This window comes from Aedes albopictus, chromosome 3 (genome assembly GCF_035046485.1).
Source record: "Aedes albopictus strain Foshan chromosome 3, AalbF5, whole genome shotgun sequence".
NCBI lineage: Eukaryota > Metazoa > Arthropoda > Insecta > Diptera > Culicidae > Aedes > Aedes albopictus.
The window spans coordinates 233054188-233079048 of record NC_085138.1 but is presented as its reverse complement, the minus strand read 5'-3'; the positions used below and the strand labels follow the sequence as shown (position 1 = coordinate 233079048).

The window sequence follows — 24861 nt, the reverse complement described above, 5'->3', positions numbered from 1 at the left end:
AGGAAGCATCGGCGTGTCGGCGTGGCAAACGGCGGCGGCAGCGGCGTGAAAACCGCACGCCGATCGGCGTATTCCTTCTCAGAAAGGCTACCATCATCAAAACCAAAAAATTTCTGCAGCAGCACATAGCTAGATGTCCATTTGTTGTAATCCAATCATTAGAAAGTAGTTTACTTTGTTCATAATTGTTTGAGAAGCCCCACGCCGATGCACGCCGATTTTACGCCGAATATTCGGCGCACACGTCTAGTGCACAGTTGTCCAGGACCCAGATTTACGTGGAAAATTTATATGTAGTCTTCGACAAAGTTGTTCCTCATATTAAGGCTCTCTTTCCAATAAACATAATTAAAGAAATTGACAGTTTGACTGATCTAGCGCAATTCAACAAAAACCGGGTTTCTGGCTGTACCTTTTTAGTTTCAGTTTCCCATCAAAGCCACCCAATAAACACTCATCGAGCATATGAAAACGCGTCGTTTCGTGCACTAAAATTGTCGTTTTTTGGCTTATCACTTTATTCCTCTTTCCCGTATTGACCTGCAATCTGACGTAACAGGCGCCATGTTTGCTTGAAAATAGAAGATTACCAACATTCATACATTGAAGATGCATTTTAGTGCTAAGTAACCATAGAACGATAGTGGAATAACAACTACGGGTGGTCAATCAAGCTCAATCAGTTTTGGAAAGTAAAAAAATAATTTAGTTTGATTTTTGTGAAACTCCTCTCTGTGGAACAATAAAATCACTGTGAGTCATATCCCTAACCCCTGAAATGTTTGCACTTTATTAAGTTATCAACACTTATTTTTATTTTCAACTTTCTTTAAGAAATATAGGAAATATCCTCATGATTGCCTTCTCCCTAGGATCGTCTAGATCAGCGAGCCTGAGCCCTTTTTCTCAATTACCTGAACTGAACATTTCCGATGGCTTAGAATACGCGAGGTTTTCCTAACTTCATATCTCTTTTATTTTTGAATGACGTGTGGTTTACGTAATTGATACTAACTATGATTGTGGATACCATGTGGTATATTGCACTAAAGTTTCTTTCAAACATTAAAAATGCTAAATGATTAGAATAGCAACAGATAAATACTATGTATAACGCTAATAGTTAACATAACAGACGTGTTAGTAACTAAGCCATTGCGAAAGCCAAATTATACATGCAACAAGACAGTGTAGATTGTTACAAGCTTACATATCAAAAGCAGAAACTGTGCCGTCCTAAGATAAGTAATAGTTGTGTACAGTCATGGTGTGAATAAATTAAAAAACGAAAAGTAAATATGCCAAACTGATACCTGAGGCCAACAAATGATGTAAGTCTGGGGTTGCATTTGGTTTGTTGGTCAATTTCTGAGCAAATACTATTATGACTTTAATGGACCATTTTCATTCGATGCAGTAACAAGAGAATGATTGCGGCAAAGCTAGTAAGAAAAGCCATAGATTTTAGAAAATTCTAGCAGCTACAGCAGTTACAACGATCAAATGACGATTAGCAATGATTCAACTTGAGCAATTTTGATTCTTATTTTCAAATGAGGGTTGACTTGGCGAGAATTTATCAATGAAACAGGAAAAAAATAATTAGGGAAGAAAAATCAACAAAACTTTGATATAGAGAGAAAGAATCTAATGCGCTCTTTCGAATTATTGTTTTGAATTTGGGGCTCTACTCACTCCGCTCGGGGGCCTTTCCTGCGGCGTCGGATAGATAATTTGCCCCCGGCACTCCTGCCCCCTGCATTCGCTCCGGCTCCGTGTTCAGCCCTGTTTAATAGCAAACCCCAGAGTCAAATCAATTTGGTCGAGATTTATATTGGATTTTATTTAGTTTTAAATGGTGAAAATAATGAGAAATGAAATTGAAATTGTGTACAAATGTGAACTGAGGAATATAGGATTAAGCTTGGAACTGATAACAAAGATATGGATAACATCTGAAATATGATGACAGAGACACTAACACACGCACCCACACTCATCACTGATTGAAAAACTAGTGAATCGTCTATTCATTTGAGAGGTTGTGGATCTTGGTCGGAAGTGGTAGCAAGCATGCATGTTCTCATTCACAGAACATAAGTTTGTATAACATGCAATTTAGTGCTCTCTAATGAATCAGCTGATTAGTAAAACAAATACATAATGAGCAATACAAAGAAACACTGTTACAGGGTAAATACAATCAAATTGAGCTATTAAGCAATAAAATGGTACTCTATGAATTTACAAAATAAAATAACTAATAAAACAATGGTCAACTTATTTAGAATTTATATATGCATTAAAAATGGCAAATCATAATTACATAATCTTCTATTTTTATTTGTTTATGCAATTCATGACGAAAAATTAATGTAGATGGGGCGGGAGGCATCATCACCCCCAGAAACAGCAGCAGCCAAGGCAGCAGCTACAGAGCTGCTAATAATAAAGAGTTCATATTGGACCTAAATGGAATCAAAAAAGTCGACTGGAGCGAGAATTTGATGTTTGTCCCATACTAGTGGCCAATCAATTTTAGTTTTGGAATTCCTGTTTTTTTCCCGATACGATTTTTCAATTTTTCCCAGTTTTTCAAAATGGACATTTTTGGAGTATGTAACACCCAACTCTCGTTTTTCGTAAAAATTGGAACAATGTAAAAAAAAAATGCACTCAAAATTATGCATATAACTAGTAAATACTGATAACATAACAGTTGTTTTAAAATGATATTAACATTCGTAGGTATCCCTGCTCAGTGTCATTTGTACTTAGAAAAGCATATGAATATCTGAATCTGAGAACTTTCGAAATATAACCTTAAATACACCTTAATTTGAAACAATCTATAATTTCATACTTAAACATTTTGTAAGTCTCGTATTCTCAGTTAAAATGTACCGTTTTTATCTTATTACTATCTGGTCAGCCTATGTAGCTCCTAATATTAATATTGTTTTTCTGTTGGAACTGTATCAAAGAAAAGTTTTTCGGAATACTGTTTGGTTGAAGATTAGGTAAATATTTTCATGGCATCGTAAAGTTAACGTTGAACAGAAAAACCTGGCTGGTACTTACGCTGCTTCTGAATACTTAAATTTTACTTGAACAGCGTTCTGCAAATTTAAGTCTTTAAACGAGCCGAAATAAATTTATCCAATTTTAAATATCGCTTCTAATTACAGAAGACTTGAAACAAATTTGAACTAAAGCCGAAGTCAAGTGCTTGCTTCCAGAAATATATGAAGTTTTATTTTTTTATTTCTTACGAATTTGAACACCCAAAAAAAGCGTGCCCGAAAAAAACCTGAACAACATGTTCTGCAAATTGGTTTACTTTGCAATATGGAGTTGTAAATTGATAGTTTTTTTGGATTTTTTAATAATGGTTCCACTATTTAAACAAGTGGTTAGTAGTTAACCCAAAACTTATGGGGTGAATATAATATTCTGAAAACTATTAAATCTAATTCCGTTTGTCTCAAGTTCGTCGAAAATGTTAAATATTCTGATCGAAAGACACAATTCTTTCTCTTCAAATTCACTTCCAATATTTACCCCTCTATTTCCCATGGTTGCTCTAGAGCATCATCGATGTTCGACAAACTCGAAACAAACGGAATTAAATAAATATGATGCAATAGTTTATACAATACAATTGTAATCTCATTAGGTAAACCCAATTACCAACACACGTTTCAAAAGTAGAACTTTTGATAAACAATCGAACAACTAAAGATTTACAACTGTAAAACTTTTTCGTTGATTTCGAAAACTTTGGCCAATTTAGAATAAGTTTTGTTTGAGTTTTTGTTTCAGCACTTTTTTCGGGAACGCTTCCTTGACGTTCAAAATCGTGGGAAGGAAAGGGTTAACGCGAACTATCGTGCAGCATTCATGGAGTAGCATTGACAGCCTGTCGCGTTTGAAAGATCTCCATATAGGTATGTATATTATACTCCAGAAAATACAAAGTAAACTGCCATAGCAGTAAAGCAAACTATTTTTTACACGATTTATTTATTGAGGTACTTACATATTGATGTAAGTGCATTATCTAACAGGAATAAGCTGTTTATTGTAGTCGTCGGATAAGTAAATACAACATGCTTATATTTAACTTGGTGAATTGAATTCACTAACAACATCGACTAAAAGATACAAAAGAACTGTCAATTGATGCAGAATAGGGTCTCTCCTATTTGTGCCTAGCAAAGTAAATGAAGAGCATATTTAAACTTTGTAACTGCGACCAATATCACAGAAAATGCTAAATACAAACATGAAGTGTCTGTTTAACACAAGGTTGTGAACCATCGCGCTTAGTGCATTGGTCAGCTGATATGTACGCTCAAAAAATGTCTTTTTCCAATAAATGAATGACTTTTAATCGGATAATCGCACTCGATAACGGTAAGGAATGACCTGAAGAAGAATGAACTTAATCAGGCTACAGATAAGAAACGTCAGCTCATTGAGCTGCTACTATTTCCTTTTTGTAGGAACTTTGGAGCGGCACCCACTGGATTTTTACAAACGGTCACTGCCGCCAACAGTTCATATTCGTTGCTTATCTAGCACACTCAATCATTTTGCAAACAACGAAGCTAGTCAGCTTAGCTACACCCCAATAGTCACGGTAATCCAAGTACGCATGGCCCGATGAAAATCAATTATCATTCCAGCACGTGCGTGTATGTACTTTGATACACCTTACGTTGTCATCTTTATTTCATTCCAACAGTCCCTTATCATCTATTGCAGTGATTTTCCGTTAGATAGGTCCACGTACATGGTCAGAACGCACTCGAAGCTGAATAATTCTGATTGCTTTCGACAAGATACTCATTCGACTGAAGCTTTGACCCGTTTTTTTCAAATGTTGATGCTTAGAAAACTTTCGAGCTAAAATTGTAAAATGCTCGAAATTTCAAAACAGGAGACCTACAATGAAATTTCAGAGTTAATATAGCTACCAGAAGGATTGCTGGGTACAGTAAAAAGAGCCACAAACGACGCAGTAGAACGGAGTCGTCGATGGAGCGAATGGTTTCGAACCCGGCCGAACATGAGACAATATACAAATAAAAGCGGAAGCAGCAAACTTGTCTCTTCCGGGACAAAAATGCCGCCTGGAAGAAGCGAAAAATGAGGTTCTGTTAGAAGCACAATGCATCCCACAACAACTTCATGCCGCGAGCCAAAATCCCAGCACATAAGGAAGAGATTCTCTTGACGGAACGTGAATTATTGATTAATTGCACAAAACAATCATGATGACGACCTTTTTGCCTAACTTCCTGGTCTTGAACGGGACTAGTATTTTCCTAGACAGGCTGTCCTTCAATGTACGGCAAGTCCCCCAGAAATGCCGTGCATACCAGGTACCAGGGTCTCCAATTAGCCTAGTGGTTAAGACTATGAATCGCTAATCCAGAGACCACGGGTTCGATTCCCGTTCTAGTCGGGAAACTTTTCATGGCTCCCTGGGCATAGTGTATCATTGTCCTTGCCTCACAATATACAAATTCATACAATGGAAGGCAAAGAAAGCCCTTCAATTAATAACTGTGGAAATGTTCAAAGAATACTAAGTTGAAGAGAGGCAGGACAAGTTCCAGTGAGAACGTCGAATCATAAAGAAGAAGAAGAACCAGGTACGGACGCAGCAGTTGAGAAGAGGGGACACCTTTCTACCTGTTTCATTCTGCTCTTTCTCGTAATTATCAAGGAAAATGAGCGAGAAAAAAAGTAATCTACGCACGGCAGTCAGCAGAGTTCCATTTTCGGATTGAAACAGACGTTCAACAAGATACCTTCCGTCTTTGAACTTTGGATCGTATTCAGCGCAAGTTTAAGGTTGTTTTTGTCAGGCCTGTTGAATATCAGTCTCAGTGCCTGTTTTTTAACCGAAAATTAACGACTACAGCGGTCGTTTTCAGTTCCTCGATGTGAGAACTGACAGAGTCCGAGAGCTCCATTCGTGAGCGACCCAACAAGGTCAATTCCCAATCATCCACACGCTCATGCTGACAGGCCATTCGTCTCAAGCGGTGGCTTGTGAGAGTGAGTACCCTATACCATAGTTTCCCAAACTGTGGGTCGCGACCCCCCAGGGGGGTCGCCAGCCTTCAGAAGGGGGGTCGCGAGAGACAGTCTCATTTTGTCATTATTGATATAAGTATACATTACGTTTCAATGTTATCATGTTTGTTGGAAGATAGAAAAGGTTTTATACATTAACGCTTAAAATTTGCAAAGTTTTTTTTTTCGATTCCATGATAAATTTATTTAGGTTTACATTTTTTCCTGGTGGGTCGCGTAAAGTTAGCCCAGTAGCAAGGGGGTCGCCACCCGAAAAGTTTGGGAACCTATGCCCTATACGCTACGAGCCGATGCACACGAGCGTTAATTGACGCCGCGTGAATTCACGCTGCGTCGCCGCAGCGTTCCTGTGGGTGGCGGTGCGGCGCGGTTGCGGTGCGGTAGCGTTGCGTTCTCGTGTGCATCACCCCATTTGATTGTGTGTAACTTAGGACGCACTTGCGTGCACGCTGCGTGGACGCGCCGCCCGTGTGTACCCTATACGCTACAACGGGTGAAAACACTCAACTACAGAAAATTGAATGGAAATTTAGCCCTGTCAGCTCTCGCTTTCAGCACGATGTGTGCGAGTACCTATTCACTTTCGCTCCCGTGTTGCTGATCGGAAAACAAAAATGACAGGAAAGCCAAAACGGAGAAAATAAAAAAGCAAAATATCGCTCGCTATCATAAAGGCCTGTCGAAAAATTGCAGCCCTGGTTTTTGTACATCATGACGAATAAGTATACATATTGTATTTGTGTATGTTTTTGTTTTTTTTTGGTACTTATTGTCATAACTGTGAAACTAGTAAAGTTTGGCTATATATGAATTATTTGGAACTGTATTGTTTGTTGATGTCATACAAATTCAAATACAAATGAGGACATTTACGGACATGCGAACTGGGTCATGCTCGAAGAGCTGTCTGCACTCAATGGTGAACCTAGCATCCCGGAAATGGCCGAAGCCGGGAGGATACGATGGAGGGCGACAGCCTTAAACCGTGTAAGGTACACCGGGGCAAGTTGAAATGTGTGGGGCAAGATGAAACAGCGGATTAACATGATGTTATTCAATTATGGTGAACAGCTTGAATGCCATAACACATAGTTTTTGATTCAAACAATCTTTTGGCGAAAGAAAAAATCCCAAATTTTATTGAAATCTATTTCAAAACTTCGCGTTTCATCTTGCCCCACCCGTTTCAACTTGCCCCGGTGTACCTTAATGTGAAGTTATATTGTTGATCATGTGTAATCATGTATGTGACACAAAAAAAAATAAATGTAACAGGACGATAATTGTGTTGGCTTCACTTGAATCAACAGACACACAAATATTGAACATTTCCGAGATTTCTCCCAGAATTTATATAAAATGTGGTCTGTTGGAACAATCATCTGTACAATTGACAAATGCGTGTGGCGATTCCCTAACCTCAAATCTACCTGTTCAACGGTTGTAAATTCTGAAATTTTCTCAATAAATTGCCTTGTACTTTGTAGAAAATGGCGAGAATAACCGTTTCCGTCTATTTTCAATTTGATTATGATCAGTGGCGTAGCTAGGAATTTGGGGGCCCGGTGCGGAACCAAATTTGTGGGCCCCATGAAAATTACGGATACATATACATATTTTACAATGTAAAATCTATTCTTTTAACTCTCATAATACTCACGCCGTTGTATTTTGTACAAAGCGTTGAAAAAAATCTCGACTTCTCAGCATTAGCGTGATGCTGGCAGTGGTGGTCAACTGACTGACTGAAGGTTTAAAATTATTTTCTGTATTCCTTTAAGAATTTCTTCGGGGATCTCTGCAAGGATACATCCCGGAGTTCCATCAATGAGCGTAAGATGTTTTTTTTAAAGAATTATGACGATTTTTTTAAACAATTTCTTTAAGAATTGCATCAAGCAATCCTTTATGAATTCCTTCAATAATTGTTTTACCATTTTCTTTGAAAAAATCTTTTTTGAATAATAATTTATCTTCAAGAATCTTTCAAGTGATTAATGCAAGGGTGTCATTCAATATTTCTCTAAACACTCTTCCATGTATTCTTACAGTGTTATTTCCGAGGATGTTTTCAAAAGTACTTCATAGTACTTCAAAAGATTCTTGCAAAGGCTTCGAAGTCCTTTTAGAATTTCTTCAAAGATTCCTACATAGTTTCTTTCAGGAGATCCTCCAAATATCCCCTGAATGATTTTCTACGGAAGTAAATCATTTCTCCATTGATTTATCCAAGAACTTATCTTGGCATTTCCTCAAGTATTCATTACTCAACTTGGCGTTCATTTGAAGATTTCTTAAGAATTTCTTCCATAGATTCTTTTAGAAATTCTTCCAAGGATTCCTTCAAGAATTACTGCAACGCTTTTTTTTCGAAAAAAATCTGCAAAGATTCTTCAAGGAATTTCTCTAAAGTTTTATTAAGAGATTGATCCTAGAAAACCTCCAAGAAATTTCAAAAGAATCCATTTGATAATAATTACCAAAAAAATCTTCCAAGGATCAATACAGAAGTTCCTCTAAGAAAATTCGGAGAGGAACTTCTGTTGGAATTCTTTCCAAAAATCCTTCTAGATTTCTTCCAACGAATTCTTTAAAATTTATCTACTCTACAAGTTTCCCTAAGTATTCCTTCAGGAATTTTTGCTAGCATTCCTCTAAAAGCTCTTCTAAAAGTTTCTATTGCAACTTCATTCCTTTGTTTTCAGTAGGATCAAAATAGGAGCGTATATGCTTAAACAATAAAGAAATATATATCTGATTTGATAAGATAAAATCAAATGATTACTTCACAAGTTTCTACAAGGACTCCTCCTCAGACTGTTTTGCCACTTTCTTCAAGAATTCTTTAAAAATGCATAGAAGCATCTTTTAAATGATTAATGCAAGTTTAAGATTTTGTATAGGGTACCCATCGAGAATTCTTCAGGAATCGCCTTAAAAATTCCTACGGGACTTTTTTCAAGGATTTCTCAAATATTTCTTTAAACAAATCTTTCGAATTTCTTCAAAGATATTATTAGGAACCGCTTCGAAGGATTCATCAATCGGATAAAGCATTCTTATCTTAATTTATGCTGCCTTGGCTGCTGTTGTTTCTGGGGGTGATGATGCCTCCCGCCACCCCATGCAACAACGGCAGCAGCAGTGCTGCTGATAAAACAAAACAAAAAGCCGTTCTTTGTATCACTAATTGGTAATAAATCAATAACTTTTTCCACAAGCATCCAATCGTTTTGCAGTCTTCGAATCAAAGTTTCATAAATGATTTTTCTACAAGAAGCGTTGATTGATTTAAATTAATGAGACAAAGGGCGACCTCTGGGACTTTTTGTTTGAAAGTGTAACTTTTCCCACAGTAAATCCTATGAAAACTTTGAACTGCTTGCGCTAAATTATAGTTTCACCGATTGCGCTGAAATTTTGCACAGTTCATATTGGACCTAAATGTGATCGAAAAAGTCGACTGGAGTGAGGATTTATTTTATCCATATAAGCGTGTCCCATACTACCGGGTACCCTGTCGGCCACATAAGGGTTAAGGAAGAATTTAAATCTAGGACAATTAGCATGGCTAGAAATAATAAAAATTTTAGTAACCCACAGAGATCCAGAATTAAAATTCTAGTGATACAACGATGATAAAAGAACTTAGATAAAGTTCAAACGCTTTTCGTGAGTGTGCTCATGATTATAAATTTTATCAGAATTCATAACAGAGTCCCCAAAGAAATTTGAAGAAACAATTTAAGTAAAAAATACTCGAGTAATATCAAGTGAATTTCGTAGCGCAATCAGTGAGGTTATTTTTGCAAAAGCTCTAAAAAGAAAGCGGAATCGCGTGTACAATCTCTTGAGGAGCTGCTTGACGATTACCGTTTTTGTGGAACATATACACAAACAAATTCTGACGCGCTCTGCTATGGTAGTTTCTGGCGGCCTGCCTGCTACAAGAATTTTCGGCAAAATTCTGAAATCAATTTCTGGGGAAACTTCAATGGATATTCTAATATAAACTGCTGAAAAAATAATAATTTCAACCACGATTAAACCTGTGAAATTTCTATAAAATTTTGTGGGGAAACAAATTCAAAACTGGTTTTTATAAAAAACAATGTTCGCATTTAAAACACTTCCAAGCAGAATGAATTAATCGAAAATTTCCTAGCAAAATTCCTTAAAATAGAAATTTATGCACTTCTTTTAAGATCCCCATTAAAAACAATTCAGAATATCTAAAAAAAATACAGTAATACATACACACGAATGTACAGCAAGAAAATTTTTGATTCTTTATTTTGTAGTTTCGAAATTTATCCAGAATTCAGGCGAAGATTTACTTCAATATTTTCAGCAAAATGTACTGTTGAATTGTACAAGACTAACCAATAAAAATGAAGCAATATCGCACGTTTTGAAGGATGTTTTAAAATTAGCCGGGCAGATAGCGGTGTGTTTTCCAATAAGAACCACAACATATCTGATCGATTTTGCCAGTAGAATGTAATTTTAAGTTCTTCTGATACAAATCAAAACATGAGATGTTTATGGCACTTCATTTTTTTCTTGTTTCATATGTTTATTAGTTAAATATTATTTTTGGGGGCCCCTGAAATGTGGGGGTCCAGGGCCATGGGCATCAAAAGAGATTTGATTGCAAATCGATAATAGTACCGACTTTATTTTCAGATAAATGGATGTAAAAGTGATACAAATCAAGAAAATGAAACACGTATGTAAGAATAAAGTATGCATTACATGTGTCATGGGCTGCAGTGGAAATTGAAATTACTCGCAAAGTTATGGTGCATCCATTTATTTTTCTGCTCCAGAAGTGATTTGTGAGCACTAATGCGTTGAACAAGGTTTTCAAAATTTTATGGGGACATTCATAATCAAGTTTCAATAACAATTCAAATCCATTGAAAAAATATAATCGAGCCATCCTTATTTCCAAATAGTAAACCTTTGCTCCCTTTAACAAACGGAGCTTGATGTTTCGTAACATTTTTGGATGGCCTTGCGTTGCCATGATTGAGTGCCACACATCCGCAATCACGAATAAAAAACAGGTGACCCAGAGTGCTCTATTCAACATTTTTTTGTCTTTCGTGTTCTTAAGCAAATCTTGCGGGCTTCGTGTGCTGGCGTTTCTGCCTATGACGGAATGTTAATGTGTTTCTTGAAGTTTTTTTGGTCTTGTGCAAATGAAAATATCTAGGAAGTTAACTAAGGATTTTATGATGGCAAAAATGGTTAGAGCAGGTTGTGGTAGGACCAAAGTGGAATTCTATGAACAGATGAGGAAGGATGGCATGAACAAGGAAAACAACGCTGACTAATGAATATTACAAACAGGGCTGAAAATTGCTCACCTGTAATAGGAAAGTACCCCCTTGGATAGAACAAACCACCGCTTCTGATATCCCTTGAGGTAATTTGTCCATTTTAGCAGCCAGCCTTTCATGTCTGGTTCGGATTGAGCTGCAATTGTTCCCGAGGCTGTGGCAGCGTTGGCCGCAGGAAGCCCTGCCTTCCCTGTGGGCACCACTTCCGACATTGTCACTATTTTATTTTCACCACCAGCACTGAAAATCTCCACCAACTGTGCCAACTTTCACTGTCTCAAATCGAAAACGAACTCGCTTCTTGCTCTCCAAAAGCTGTAAGACGCAATTCCGCATATAGAACGACCCGAATATATTCTAATCACTACAATGTTTCTTCGCTCCGATTGTAAATCACCATAATAATCACTAAAACTTTAAACTCTTGAATCATCAGCCACGTCCCACGTCCACCATTTTTTCGCGACGACAATGATCCTCGGATGTGAAAAATATTTTGACAGTTCTCTTCCACAACTGCTGATGTTTTTCTGCCTTTCTTTGGTTTCTCTCGTGCATCTTGAGTTTTTTTTTGTGAATCTACGAAAGACAAAGCAAAACAAAAGAGCCACTAAAATGACATTCCTCGATAAAACATCGAAAATACATCGCATCCCAGTGGGAAAAGTGCCATGGCACTGATATGCTTGCAAATGTTCAACAACCCGCTCGGAAATTGCTGATAGATATCTAGTAGATGTCTGCAACACAAAATGTCGAATTTGTGCACATTACGTCAGCCGTACACCTGTTTACATTGCGACGAGCAAATGCCTCACGCAAAAATCGCTAATTAATAATATGAGTAAGACCTATGAATTAAATGCTTTGGCTGTTTTCCTACTCTCCGCATTGACCAATGTGGCGCTAGATTCTATGCGCGAAAAATCGCTAAAAGTAAATCGCAAAAATATTGTATGGCGAATAGCATCTAAAGGCGTATTTCTCGAAGTGTAACACATTATTCGGATAAATAATTGGGAGCGGTTGTACAGTAGACGTTCGATAACTGCAACATGTTTACGTTTCACTTACCGAATGAAATTCGATAACTGCAACAACTGACAGACGTCGCATAACTGTCAGTTGCTGCAGAATGCAACCAATGTGCATACAAAAAACATCGCATTGCAACAAAAGTGCATGCGAAAAACATCGCATAGCTGTTGACATTTCATTTTGACGGATAGCGGTGCGATAACTGCAAAATTGTTGCACTTAGCGGACTTGCAGTTAAAAAGCATTGCAGTTAAAGCGCTTGTACCGAGCGAGCGTCCACTGTATGCTGAAACTGGTGGGAACACATCGTGGAGTGACAATGATTTTTAAGTAGTCTTTTATCAATAACTCAAAAACGAGTAGAGATCGTGAATCTAAACATATTTTTGGCCATTTTGGGTCCCAATATACAGCCTGGATTCGCTGGTTGGGTCACGACTGCGCTCCAATACAGTAGACGTTCGCTCGGTGCAAACGGTTTAACTGCAATGCTTTTTAACTGCAAGTCCGCTAAGTGCAACAATTTTGCAGTTATCGCACCGCTATCTGTCAAAAGCAAGACGTCAACAGAGTTGCGATGTTTTTCGGATGCACTACAGCTGCATTGCAATGTTTTTGAGTGCATTCTGGCTGCGTCCAACAGCAATTGACAACTGTTTGATGGCTGTCAGTCGTTGCAGTTAGCGAATTGCATTCGGTAACTGAAACGTAAACATGTTGCACTTATCGAACGTCTACTGTAGCATCCTAAAGAGCGATTCCAAGCAACAGCATCAAAATTAAGCAAATTTTTTAATTCATGATTTTCTATTGAACTGAAACTTTGCACAGTTTTTCAGTTCCATCTAAATCGCCATTTTTCGATATCAAATTTTGATTTTGAATCACGACTAACTTTTCAAAAGGGTGTATGTGAAAATGGTTCAAAAATATTCAAAAATCTGCACAGCCAAAATGGTTCGTTCGATTGCTATGAATTTTTCAGCAAAGTTAGATAACTAAATAGTGATTCCTAAGAAAATATACACTGTGAAAAAAAATCTTTTTTAACATTAAAAAATATCATTTTTGCCACAAAAACTCAAATATCTCAAAACCCTATCTTTTTACCAACGTAATTTTTTTAGCGAAGACGGTCCATTATATTAGCAATCTACCATAAAAATTTGGTGTTGGTAAACTAATAAACAAAAAAGTTATAACATTTCAAACATTTCACAATTTTCACATTTGGTAAATATTTTTTTCTGTGTAAATTATTTCGGTCAGAAATCGCAGTTTGATGCTGATTTTATTGTTAAGCAAAGTTAGATAACTAAATGGTGATTCCTAAGAAAATATACACTGTGAAAAAAAAATCTTTTTTAATCTTAAAAAATATCATTTTTGTCACAAAAACTCAAATATCTCAAAACCCTATCTTTTTACAAACGTAATTTTTTAGGGAAAACGGTCCATTGTATTAACAATCTACCATAAAAATTTGGTGATGATGAACTAATAAACAAAAAAGTTATGACAATTAAAACATTTCACAATTATCACATTTAGTAATATTTTTTTTAAGTGTAAATTATTTCGGCCGGAAATCGCAGTTTGATGCTGATTTTATTGTTAATGGTCGTGCGTGAGTAAAACAATCTGTTTTTATTATGTATTATGTATATTATATGTACAGTAATGTTCCGATTTTATCACGCCCTCCGCGCATTAGTCGTTTAAGGTACACCGGAGCAAGTTGAAATAGGTGGGGCAAGATGAAACACGAAGTTTTGAAACAGATTTCAATACAATTTTGTAATTTATCTTTCGTTAAAAGATTGTTTGACTATGCGTAACTATGCGTTACGGCGATCAAACTATTTATTATCATTAGAAAACATCATGTTAACCCGCTGTTTCATCTTGCCCCACCCGTTTCAACTTGCCCCGGTGTACCTTATTCATTAATTTGCTGTTACATTTGAGGACAAGTGTTTTCCCTCTTCTTCAAGATGAATGTTGAGAGCGTGTTTTGCAACGTTAAAAATATTGAAATGGGTATAGATGTTGAAGAATATTCCAAAACATTTTTGAAAAGGGGCGTGATTAAATTGTTTAAACAGATGTCGCTGATGGTGCGGTGGCATGACTCTCTGCACTTAGCACTTCTGGCAATTTCTCAGTTGTTGTCGTTTTAGAACTTCCTGCGCCCTGCTTTACCGATGATATACAGATGGCTCGTTTGTCAAAGTCTAGACGGCAGGACGTGCAAGTAAATTTGTATTCAATATGGGCATAACGAGTCTCTTTCAGTTTATCTATGGTGCTTTCGGTGAGATTTCGTAACCCTTTTGAACATTTTTTTCATCAAACGGTCTACAAGAGAGCGTTGAGTTGAAGACCTTTGAGAAAGCGACTGTTCATGTTGTTCGTTAGATTATAATAAACAAAATCACTTATTAGTTTTAACTGACTAGTTTGGTGTTGTTTGCTTGACTGAAGAAAAAAATTACTAATAATTAATTTAATATCCATAGCGAAGTAGGGTAACGGTTGAATTTTGGACCCCTAGAGGACATTGGTTTGAATTTAATTCAAAATCAAACAGATGCAGAGGGTATTTACACATAATGATGATGTTAGTATGTTCGTAAAAGTCTCCACTGTTCGTTAAAAATACCCACAAGGTCATTTCTGGTTGAAAATTTGATGAAAATAACTGATTTTTGAAGCATCACTTTTCACTGTTTTGGACACCCCAATGTATTTTGGACCCTCTTCAGTATATATTTTGGACACCCGGTGTTTAAACTCGTTTGAAACTATTATGGAAGAGTTTGCCGCTTGAATATGCTGGAACACATCCTAATTACTTGATTGACAAAGGCTGATTAGACGAACTTTGCGAAATTAATGCGCTAGAATGATAAACGTTTTTGTTTACAACTGCAAGTTTCCTCAGCACTGCAATCTCTTTTTGTAAACATGAGGCGGCAATCGCACGGCTGACGAGATTGGCAAAAAATAATTTCAAGGCAAATAAGGATATTTCCAGTGAGGAAATGATTGCTGCCCGTGCAGAGCGATCATATTTAGCGAATGATTCTAAAAATTTCCGTCATCTCATCATTAAACCTGTGTAAGTTGTGATAATAGGACACAGGGGGTCCAAAATATATGGGGTTCCAAATTATATTGGTTACCCTATTTCTTTGCTTTTTCGTGAGCATTGTCATGGTATGTATACAGACACACAAACGTAACACTGACGAAATTTTCATTGACCACGCCTTTAACGATTATTTTGAATCTTGGTTGTGGCTTTCATAACCAGAAGAGCGCCCATCGTGCGTTTGACGTTTCACACCAGCGCCTTCTGATGACGATATTGCACAACGCAGTGTTTCGTGAAACATTTCCACCAGGTGGTGTTAGTGTGAACTGGGCGATGGATTTTCACGAAAATTGTTCTAGGCGTTTCGTCTGTTTGTCTATGGTATGTACCTCTCATGCATTTGTTGTTGTTGAAGTTACTCACATTCTTCCGATCATAAAGTCTGTTCTTTAAGAGGTATTTTTTTTTAGATAAACTAGACGTATACGCGTATATAAAACTTTTATTATACAGCTTTTCTCTTAAAAATAAGTTTAATTCCATTTTTCTTATAATCAACAGCTTTTCAACACTATCAAGGGATTTTTTCACCAGTCACGTACAATAAAAAGTATGACACTCTCAATGTTTTTGATCACAACACTGGATCGCGTCTAAGTTTCAAATAGATACTACAGCAATTATGAATAATCAAACAAAAATATCATGAAAACAATTTGTTTAATTCAGGCGGTAGCCTTTACAATAAAATCAACATCAAAATATAATTCTCGAAATAATTTACACAGAAAAAAATTTTTTTTTGTTACTAAATGTAAAAATTGTGAAATGTTTGAAATGTCATAACTTTTTTGTTTATCAGTTTACCATCACCAAAATTTTATGGTAGATAGCTGATATAATGGGCCATTTCCCCTAAAAAATTGACGTTGGTAAAAAGATAGGGTTTTGAGATATTTGAGTTTTTGTGACAAAGATCATATTTTTTTAAAGTAAAAAAATAAATTTTTTACAGTGTATATTTTCTAAGGAATCATCATTTAGTTATCTAACTTTGCTGAAAAATTCATAACAATCGAACAATCCGTTTTTGCTGTACAGCTTTTAGAATATTTTTGAACTATTTTCGCATACACCCTTTTGAAAAGTTAGTCGTGAGTGAATATGAAGGTTTAATATCGAAAAATGGCGATTTAGATGAAATTGAAAAACTGTGCAAAGTTTCAGATATGTTTGAAATGGTCGCTCAGGATCGACTGACATGACTCCGTGGAATTCCTCTAAAGTCCTATCGGGATTCTTGTTTTAAACCACAATATATGGTTCAAGAGTACATACAGTAGACGTTCGATAAGTGCAACATGTTTACGTTTCACTTAGCGAATGAAATTCGATAACTGCAACAACTGACAGACGTCAAAGAACTGTCAGTTGCTGCAGAATGCAGCCAATGTGCATACGGAAAACATCGCACTGCAACAAAAGTGCATGCGAAAAACATCGCATCGATGTTGGCATTTCGTTTTGACGGATAGCGGTGCGATAACTGCAAAATTGTTGCACTTAGCGGACTTGCAGTTAAAAAGCATTGAAGTTAAAGCGTTTGCACCGAGCGAACGTCTACTGTATTTACTCATTTTTTGACGTTTTTATTAACCATAGTTGAAAATATATAATTTTTATTTTTTAGCCTTTTGTCGCGTCCCTAGCTTATAACACATACTTTGAGTGATTTTTTTTCACCGTGTACACGGTAAAAAATCTGCACTCTGATATGAACTGATTGGCACTTGAATTCGCACTACTGTCTAATCAGTTCGTTATCAATTAAATTTCATTCGAAAAAGAACATTCAATGTCTCTTCAATTTTAATGAAACTTCACTTCAATTCGTTGTTGACAATGTTTTGATTTCAAAACTAGAATTTAAAAAAAAATGTTCACCTCACCCAGATTCGATACCAGGACCTTTAGATTCACGATCATCTGTTTTCTCACTACACTACTTCTCATCTGTTAGAGAGGCGCGTATCGAAGCGAAACACTTTCTACCACCTGTCATCTGTATTTACTTTCATGCCCAGAACAGTCATTACCAAACCAATAGCTTTTCACTTTGGATCGTACTGCTTTATACAGTAGTGCAAATCGAAGTGATTTTCAGTGGATTTCTCCGGTGAGTTTGTTTTGGTTCTGAAATCAACACTGACAGCATAGCGATTTTGAAGGAGAAACACTTTTGATCATGTTGATTGGGATGTTGAATAGTTAAGGGATTTTTCCCTTACATCGAGCGTGCAGAGTTTTTACCGTGTATGTCAGATAGGAACGCATTTTTGAAATCCCAGTGCGAAAAATGTCGAGCTCAGTCACACAAGGTTGACCTCAAATGTCAAAGTAGAAATTAGTCTATGGTAGAACTATTTACCGTATTACCCCGCTAATACGACACCGACTGTTGTCGAATAACCGGGGTAAACTTTTAATTCGACAAACTGGTCACCCTACACCATCATGCTCAATAAATTTTGGCAACTCTATTTTTGTTTTTGTTTTGATTTCCGGATTTGTTATGAAACATAATTTCAACAGATATTGCGGTGGTGCGAATGAAAAGCTCGTTCTTTCTACGATTGCTGCCATCCTCAGTTCATTCCGGTTGGTCGCCAGGCGGTTTGGGTGTCGAATAGCACCAACTCAGAACTTCCGGAATTAGCGGCTGCAAGAGGAGCTGCTGCGGGTGCGAGTATAAGCGCAATATCAAACTGTTTTGCATTTACAGTGTACATCGATGTGACATTCGAACACTTTTTAATTCGACATGTGTCGAATAAGCGGGGTACGAATTAAAAAGTGTCGTATTAAAACGTGTCGAACCAACGGGGTAAGACGGTACCATTTTACTTATTTCGAAATTTCTCATTAATCCTTTGTTTTTCAAGTTCGAGTAAAGTATTGATATGTCCGGGTATACTTCCGGAATAAAAGAGTTTGGTATACTTTTCTTCACTAGTTCTAGTATATTTGATAGTCAAACTTAGAATAATCAATCTACTGTCAGCCCCATCACTTATATAGTCAAGCGAGGGTTGCTGTGATCAAATTCAAATATTTTTGGATACAAATGATTGCTGGGATCCAACATTTCCCCCCCCTAAGGCTTCATCATCCAGTAGGGCTTGAACCGGGCCGGAAGTTGGATCATGCGCCGGCCTCTCTCTAGGATCGGTGTCGCTGGTTGAACTGGTTCGACTGGTTCTACCGGTGGTTCTTCATCTTCTTCTTCGTAACCGGCAGCTTCATCTTCCGATAGATCATCCGTCAGGTAGGGATCTTCTGGATTCTCTTGAAGTGCTTCATCAAACCGCTGTGGCTCTTGATTTTCAAGTGGGATGGCGTTCGGTGGAGTCTTGGTTGGAATGGCCAATCCGAACCCGTCGAAAAATACAGAAAGTGGTGTCGGTTGATCTGCTGGAGCGGTACGGCGTTCTGGAACACGAGTCTTGAGCTGGTTGGCGTGCGACCGAATGAGTCGTTGACGATCTTCAAGGAACACGTTGTAATTGACCTTTCCAATCCTCTCGATCACGGTTGCTGGTTCCCACTGCCAGGAATTTGCACGATGTACCTGGGCATACACGGGATCACCGTTCAGGAAACTTCTCTGGAGTGCGCCGTGCTTCTTGTTGAAAGCGGCGTTCTGTTTCGTCCTGCCTCTAGACTCGGTGTTGGTTCGTTCGGTTGGTCGGAGCATAGACGACACTGTTCGAAGCGGTCGGTTGAACATCATCTCGGCCGGAGATCTGCCGTCTAGGTCACCGGTTGGTGTAGTGCGGTAGACTTGAAGGAAAGTGTAGAGTGCTTCCTCGAGTGTTTCTCCCCCCGAGCGAATTTTCCGCAGGCTTCGCTTCAACCTGTCCACGAATCTTTCCGCTAATCCGTTTGATTGGGGATGGTAGGGAGCGGTCCGGATGTGGTGGATGCCTTGACTGGTACAGAACGCTTGAAATTCGTGGCTCGAAAATTGAGTGCCGTTGTCGGATACAATTACCTCTGGAACGCCGAACGTTGCGAATGATTGGTTCAGCAGTTTGATGGTGGTTTTCGTTGACGTGGACTTGGTTACGTGCACTTCGGGCCATTTTGTGTAGGGATCGACTACCACCAGGAAGTAGACTCCATCTACTGGACCTGCGTAGTCCACGTGAATCCGGGACCAGGGTTTGGCCGGAATGGGCCACGATTCCAATGTCGTCTTCGTTGGAGCCTTGCCTGCTGTTGAGCACGGTACGCAGCGCTTGACGTAGTCCTCAATCTCGTTGTCGATGCCGGGCCAGTACACGAAGCTTCTTGCAATTGCCTTCATACGTACAATTCCGGGATGACCTCGATGGAACTGATGCAGGATCTTCTGTCGAAACGTCTCGGGAACGACGATCCTGTCGCCGAACATCACGCACCCGTCGACTACGCTGAGCGATTCTCGTCTGTGGAAGTAGGGTTGAACTGCAGTGGTGAGATTCTTGGAGCAGGCGGGCCAGCCATCACGGATGTGCTTGATAACGGTTTGAAGTGTAGCGTTCGTCGATGTTGCCTTCTGCAATGCCCGGAATGCAACCGGAACCTTTTCAGTTGCGTCGGAAAGAATGCTTGACATGTCCTCCTCCAGGGTGAGTGCCGCAATGACATATTCCTCCTCTAGTTGGTTGGTTCGGTCGATCAGCCGAGACAACATATCCGCACAGCCAAATTCGTTCGTTGATACGTGCTGGATGTCGAAGTCGTAGTTGAGCATCGTGAGTGCCCAGCGCTGCAGCCTGTTCGCAGTGTGCAGCGGAATGCCCTTCTTGGATCCGAAGATGGACAATAACGGCTTGTGGTCGGTCAGCAACGTGAAATGCCGCCCGAGCAAATACTTGTGGAATTTTGTCACCGCATAGACTAATCCGAGTGCCTCCTTTTCAGGTTGTCCATAGTTACGCTCCGCAGGTGTGAGCGTTCTTGAAGCGTGCTGCACGGCCTTCATGCTGCCATTGGGAAACTGATGGAAAATCACCGCACCGATTCCACTGCTTGATACGTCTGCCGCCACGACGATCGGTAGTTTGGGATCGTAATGTGTCAGCAGTAAGCTTGATTGCAGCACCGTCTTGAACTGGTCGAACGCTCTCTGGCATTCTGGGGTCCATCGCCACTTGGATTCCTTCTTCAGAAGCTGGTCCATCGGATGACGCAATTCGTGTAAGTTGTGTACGAATCGGCCATAGAAGTTGATTGCGCCCAGGAACGATCGTAGCTCGGAAACGTTATTCGGAGGTGGAATTGCTACGATGGCCTTCACTTTCTCAGGATCAGGACGGATGCCTTGTTTGTCCACGATGTGTCCCAAGTAGCCGAGTTGCAGTTGGAAGAAACGGCACTTCTCAGCTTTGACGTGGAAGCCGTATTCCTTCAGCCGTTGGAACAGTAGGTTGAGCGTGGCCAGATGTGACTCCATGTCCTTCGAGAATACGATGGCATCGTCGATGAAAGAGCGGACGCCGGGTATGTCCGCAATCATTCCATCCACCAGACGTTGGAATGCTCCCGGTGCTGACTTCACTCCTGGAGCCAGACGATTGAATCTGAACAACCCCCGATGCGTGTTGATGGTGAGCAGATGCTTGGAATCGTCGTCAACCTCGAACTGCAGATAGGCGTCGGAGAGGTCGATGATGCTGAAGATGGTGCTACCGTTGAGTTGAGCGAAGATTTCCTCCGGGGTTGGAAGCGGATAGTGGTTGGCCTCCAGTACCTCGTTGAGCCCCGTCGAGTAATCCGCACAGATGCGAACTCGGCCGTTCGTTTTGCGCACCGCCACGATAGGTGCAGCCCACTCGGAGAAGTCGACAGGTTCGATGATGCCCAACGGTTGCAGTCGCATTAGCTCGGCATCGACCAAAGGAATGGTGTTGAAAGGAACCGGCCGTCTGGGACAGAAAACAGGTCTGGAATTTGATTTGAGATAGAGCTTTACCTTCATTTTCTTGCAGTGCCCCAGGGAGTCGTTGAATACGTCCGCGTGCTTCGCTCGAAATTCACGAACGTGCTGCTCGACCGGCTTCGCTTGCACTTGGTTGCAGATCGAGTCGATGGGTACGGACCACAACTCAAACAGTTCGATCCAGTCGATGCCAAGGAGGTTGAGGTTGAATGCCGTCGTGACGAAGCATCTTCCTTGTCCACTCTTGCCGTTGATGCTCACTTCGCACTGGAACTCACCCATCAGAAGAAGCGGCTTGCCCGACGCGTTCATGGCTTCGATGGACGGTTTCTTGATTGTAGGCTTACCCAGGTAGTTCCAGGTTTGCTTCGAAATCACCGTGATGTCGCTTGCTGTGTCCAACTGCAGCTTGGTTGCCACGCCGTTGATAAACGTTGGCACGTACTTCCGCTTGCTGGAGTGTTGTGCGATGTGATTCACGATGTACACGCCCCGGGATTTCGCTTTCCTTGGGTGACTTGCTTTTTTCGACGATGGCTTCTTCTCCTCCCCGGGTGGGTTTGGTTTCGTCCTGGAGAAGCAGCCACAGTAGCCTTCCTTGTGACCACTACGGTTGCATTGTTTGCACTGGTGGTTCGAGAAAGGACAATCCCGAACGAAGTGTATCTGGCCGCATTGCCAGCAAGGTGTGCGAGGCGTCTTACCTTCCGGTTTCGAGGTCTGCTGCTGTCGAAAAGTTCCCTTGTTCTCCTGTACAGCGTGCACCGATGGCTTCGAGCTTGACTGACGCTCGATCATGGTGGTGTCCGCCTTGAGATTGACGAGCCGCTGATAGTCGTCGATCAGATGCTGGAGAGTAACGGGAGCTTCGGGTGTTTCAGCCTCTATCCGGGAGAGTAGCCTGGCTCGGATGTCCGCGTAGCAGTGGGATTTGAGGCCACAGACGAACACCAAGCATTTGAACTGGTCAATCTTCACATTCTTGAAGTCGAATTCTTCGCAGGCACGGTTGACTTTTCCTCCGTAGCTGATGATGTCTTCTGCTTCAGATTTCACCAGCTGCAGGCACTGGTACCGCTTGTTGAAGATGGACGTCTGCGAGCCGAAAATTTTCTTCAGGGTTTCGACGGTGTCGTTGAAGTTGACGTCTCTGGGAAGCTTCGGCAGGATGTAGTTGGTGTACCGCGTCTGAGACGGTGTGTCCAACTTCCGCAGCAGCAAACGTACCTTGGCAGCATCCTCCAGGTTCCTGGCATCCGAATCGAAAAGGTCTGCGTACCGGCTGTACCACTTCTCAAAGGTAATGCCATTCTCCGGGTCGAACGAAAATTCGCTGATGTTGGTTGCCAAGGCTTCGAGTGTTTGCTCCGGGTTGCTAGGGGCTGGTGTTGGTTGCCCTAGCTTCTGCAGAAGCGCCGCCATCTGGAGTATTGCCTCTTGAAGTTCCGCCATCGCTTCGGTTCTTGAATCCTCGTCGCCAGCTGATATGTCCGGGTATACTTCCGGAATAAAAGAGTTTGGTATACTTTTCTTCACTAGTTCTAGTATATTTGATAGTCAAACTTAGAATAATCAATCTACTGTCAGCCCCATCACTTATATAGTCAAGCGAGGGTTGCTGTGATCAAATTCAAATATTTTTGGATACAAATGATTGCTGGGATCCAACAAGTATAATTCCGACTAGAATACCATGCTTGATCGTATTATTCAATATAAGCGAGATTTCGTCTTTAATTTTAGGACCCTATTAGCGAATCGTGTTCTTTCGTTGGGGCAACTGACAACTGATCAACATGCTTTAGACACACGCAAGTGGTGAGAAATACGTCACGAAACAATAATCACATACTCGCACGAACGTTCTGTATAGAGCTTGCTGACGTTTATTCACCTCTCTCTTTCAAGCTTGCAGGCGGGATAGGATTTGTTTTCATCGGGAAACCTTTCCTGATGACAACAAATCCTATTCCGCCTGCATGTTTGAAAGAGAAAGGTGAATAAACGTCAGCAAGCTCTATACAGGAGCTGCGATGCAACGACGGTCAGACGTTAAACTTTTGACATTGACAGTGCTTTTTAGTTGGGTTTTGCCCCAACCAGTGATCATTCAACCATCGAGACAGCCCATCTACGAGCCCCCAACAAACGAATCGGCACTGTAATGGGTTTTAGTAGAACAGCGTATTTTTTCAAGAAAAAAAATCGTGTTTTAGCCTCATACGCTCATACAGTAGACGTTCGCTCGGTGCAAACGGTTTAACTGCAATGCAATGCTTTTTAACTGCAAGTCCGCTAAGTGCAACAATTTTACAGTTATCGCACTGCTATGTCAAAAACAAAAGGTCAACAGAGTCGCGATGTTTTCGGATGCACTACAGCTGCATTGCGATGTTTTTGAGTGCATTCTGGCTGCGTCCAAAAGCAATTGACAACTGTTTGATGGCTGTCAGTCGTTGCAGTTAGCGAATTTCATTCGGTAACTGAAACGTATTCATGTTGCACTTATCGAACGTCTACTGTACAATTTTTGACAACTTTTAGGTCCTTTGAGGGACCACTTAGCCTTGAGAAACGGATTTAAAACTTAGACACGATCATTTCTTAGCTAAAACTAGAGTGAGTGGAAGGGAGAGTGGCGTCATGTTCCAATTTTGACAGGTCTCCTGCTCGTTTGGAACGGGAATTTGTATGGATTTGACAGATGCATTGGCGAATCTAGCTTTTTCTTTTTTCTTGCTCACTCTCCTAAACAAACACGAGAAAAAGAAGGATGGAAAGGGGTGCCGCGGCACCCCTTTGCATCCCTCTCTTTCTCGTGTTTGTCAAGGCGGATGAGTGAGAAAAAAGAAAAAGTTAGATTCGCCAATGGACAGATGATCGCTGTTCCAATTTTGATATTGACGCCACTCTCCCTTCCAGTCACTCTAGCTAAAACGACCATTTTCCACACAGAAATAAATTTTGTTGTTGAAACTACCGATTCCATAGTAAAATTACTAACCGTACCTATGATTCTCAATCGAAAACAAAAACTGTTAAGGTAACTGAAATATGCTTGAAATTACAATGCATTGTAGTAAACTCAACTGAAAGCGTAGTCGTCTCAACAACAAACCATTGTTAATTTTTCCTGGACACGCATTTTACAACACAGTATGGTTAAAAATACAATGCTCATTTGTTAAATTAAGATTATTTTTGGTAATGTTAACTGCACTGCTAGTTAAGTTGACAGTGTTTTAGTGGAATCAACTGGAAATTGTTGTCGGTTGATATCATAGGTACGG

At 39.9% G+C, this 24861-nt stretch overlaps 1 protein-coding gene across 4 annotated transcripts in view; it reads right to left on the bottom strand.

Moving 5' to 3' along the window:
* LOC109407855 (oxysterol-binding protein 2) overlaps positions 1-11989 on the bottom strand; it is an 81759-nt gene extending 69770 nt beyond the window's left edge. Inside the window, exons 1-3 of one of the 4 annotated variants that reach the window (XM_062859493.1) lie at positions 11851-11989; positions 11481-11768; positions 1696-1785 (exon numbers count right to left, since the gene is read on the bottom strand). In XM_062859493.1, coding sequence (XP_062715477.1) covers positions 1696-1785; positions 11481-11665 — 275 coding nt within the window. In that variant the 5' untranslated portion in view covers positions 11666-11768; positions 11851-11989. Of the gene's footprint in view, positions 1-1695; positions 1786-11480 lie in introns of all 4 variants that reach the window. The other 3 variants (XM_062859495.1, XM_062859494.1, XM_062859496.1) reach the window with 3 other exon arrangements.
* Positions 11990-24861: the final 12872 nt, after the last annotated feature.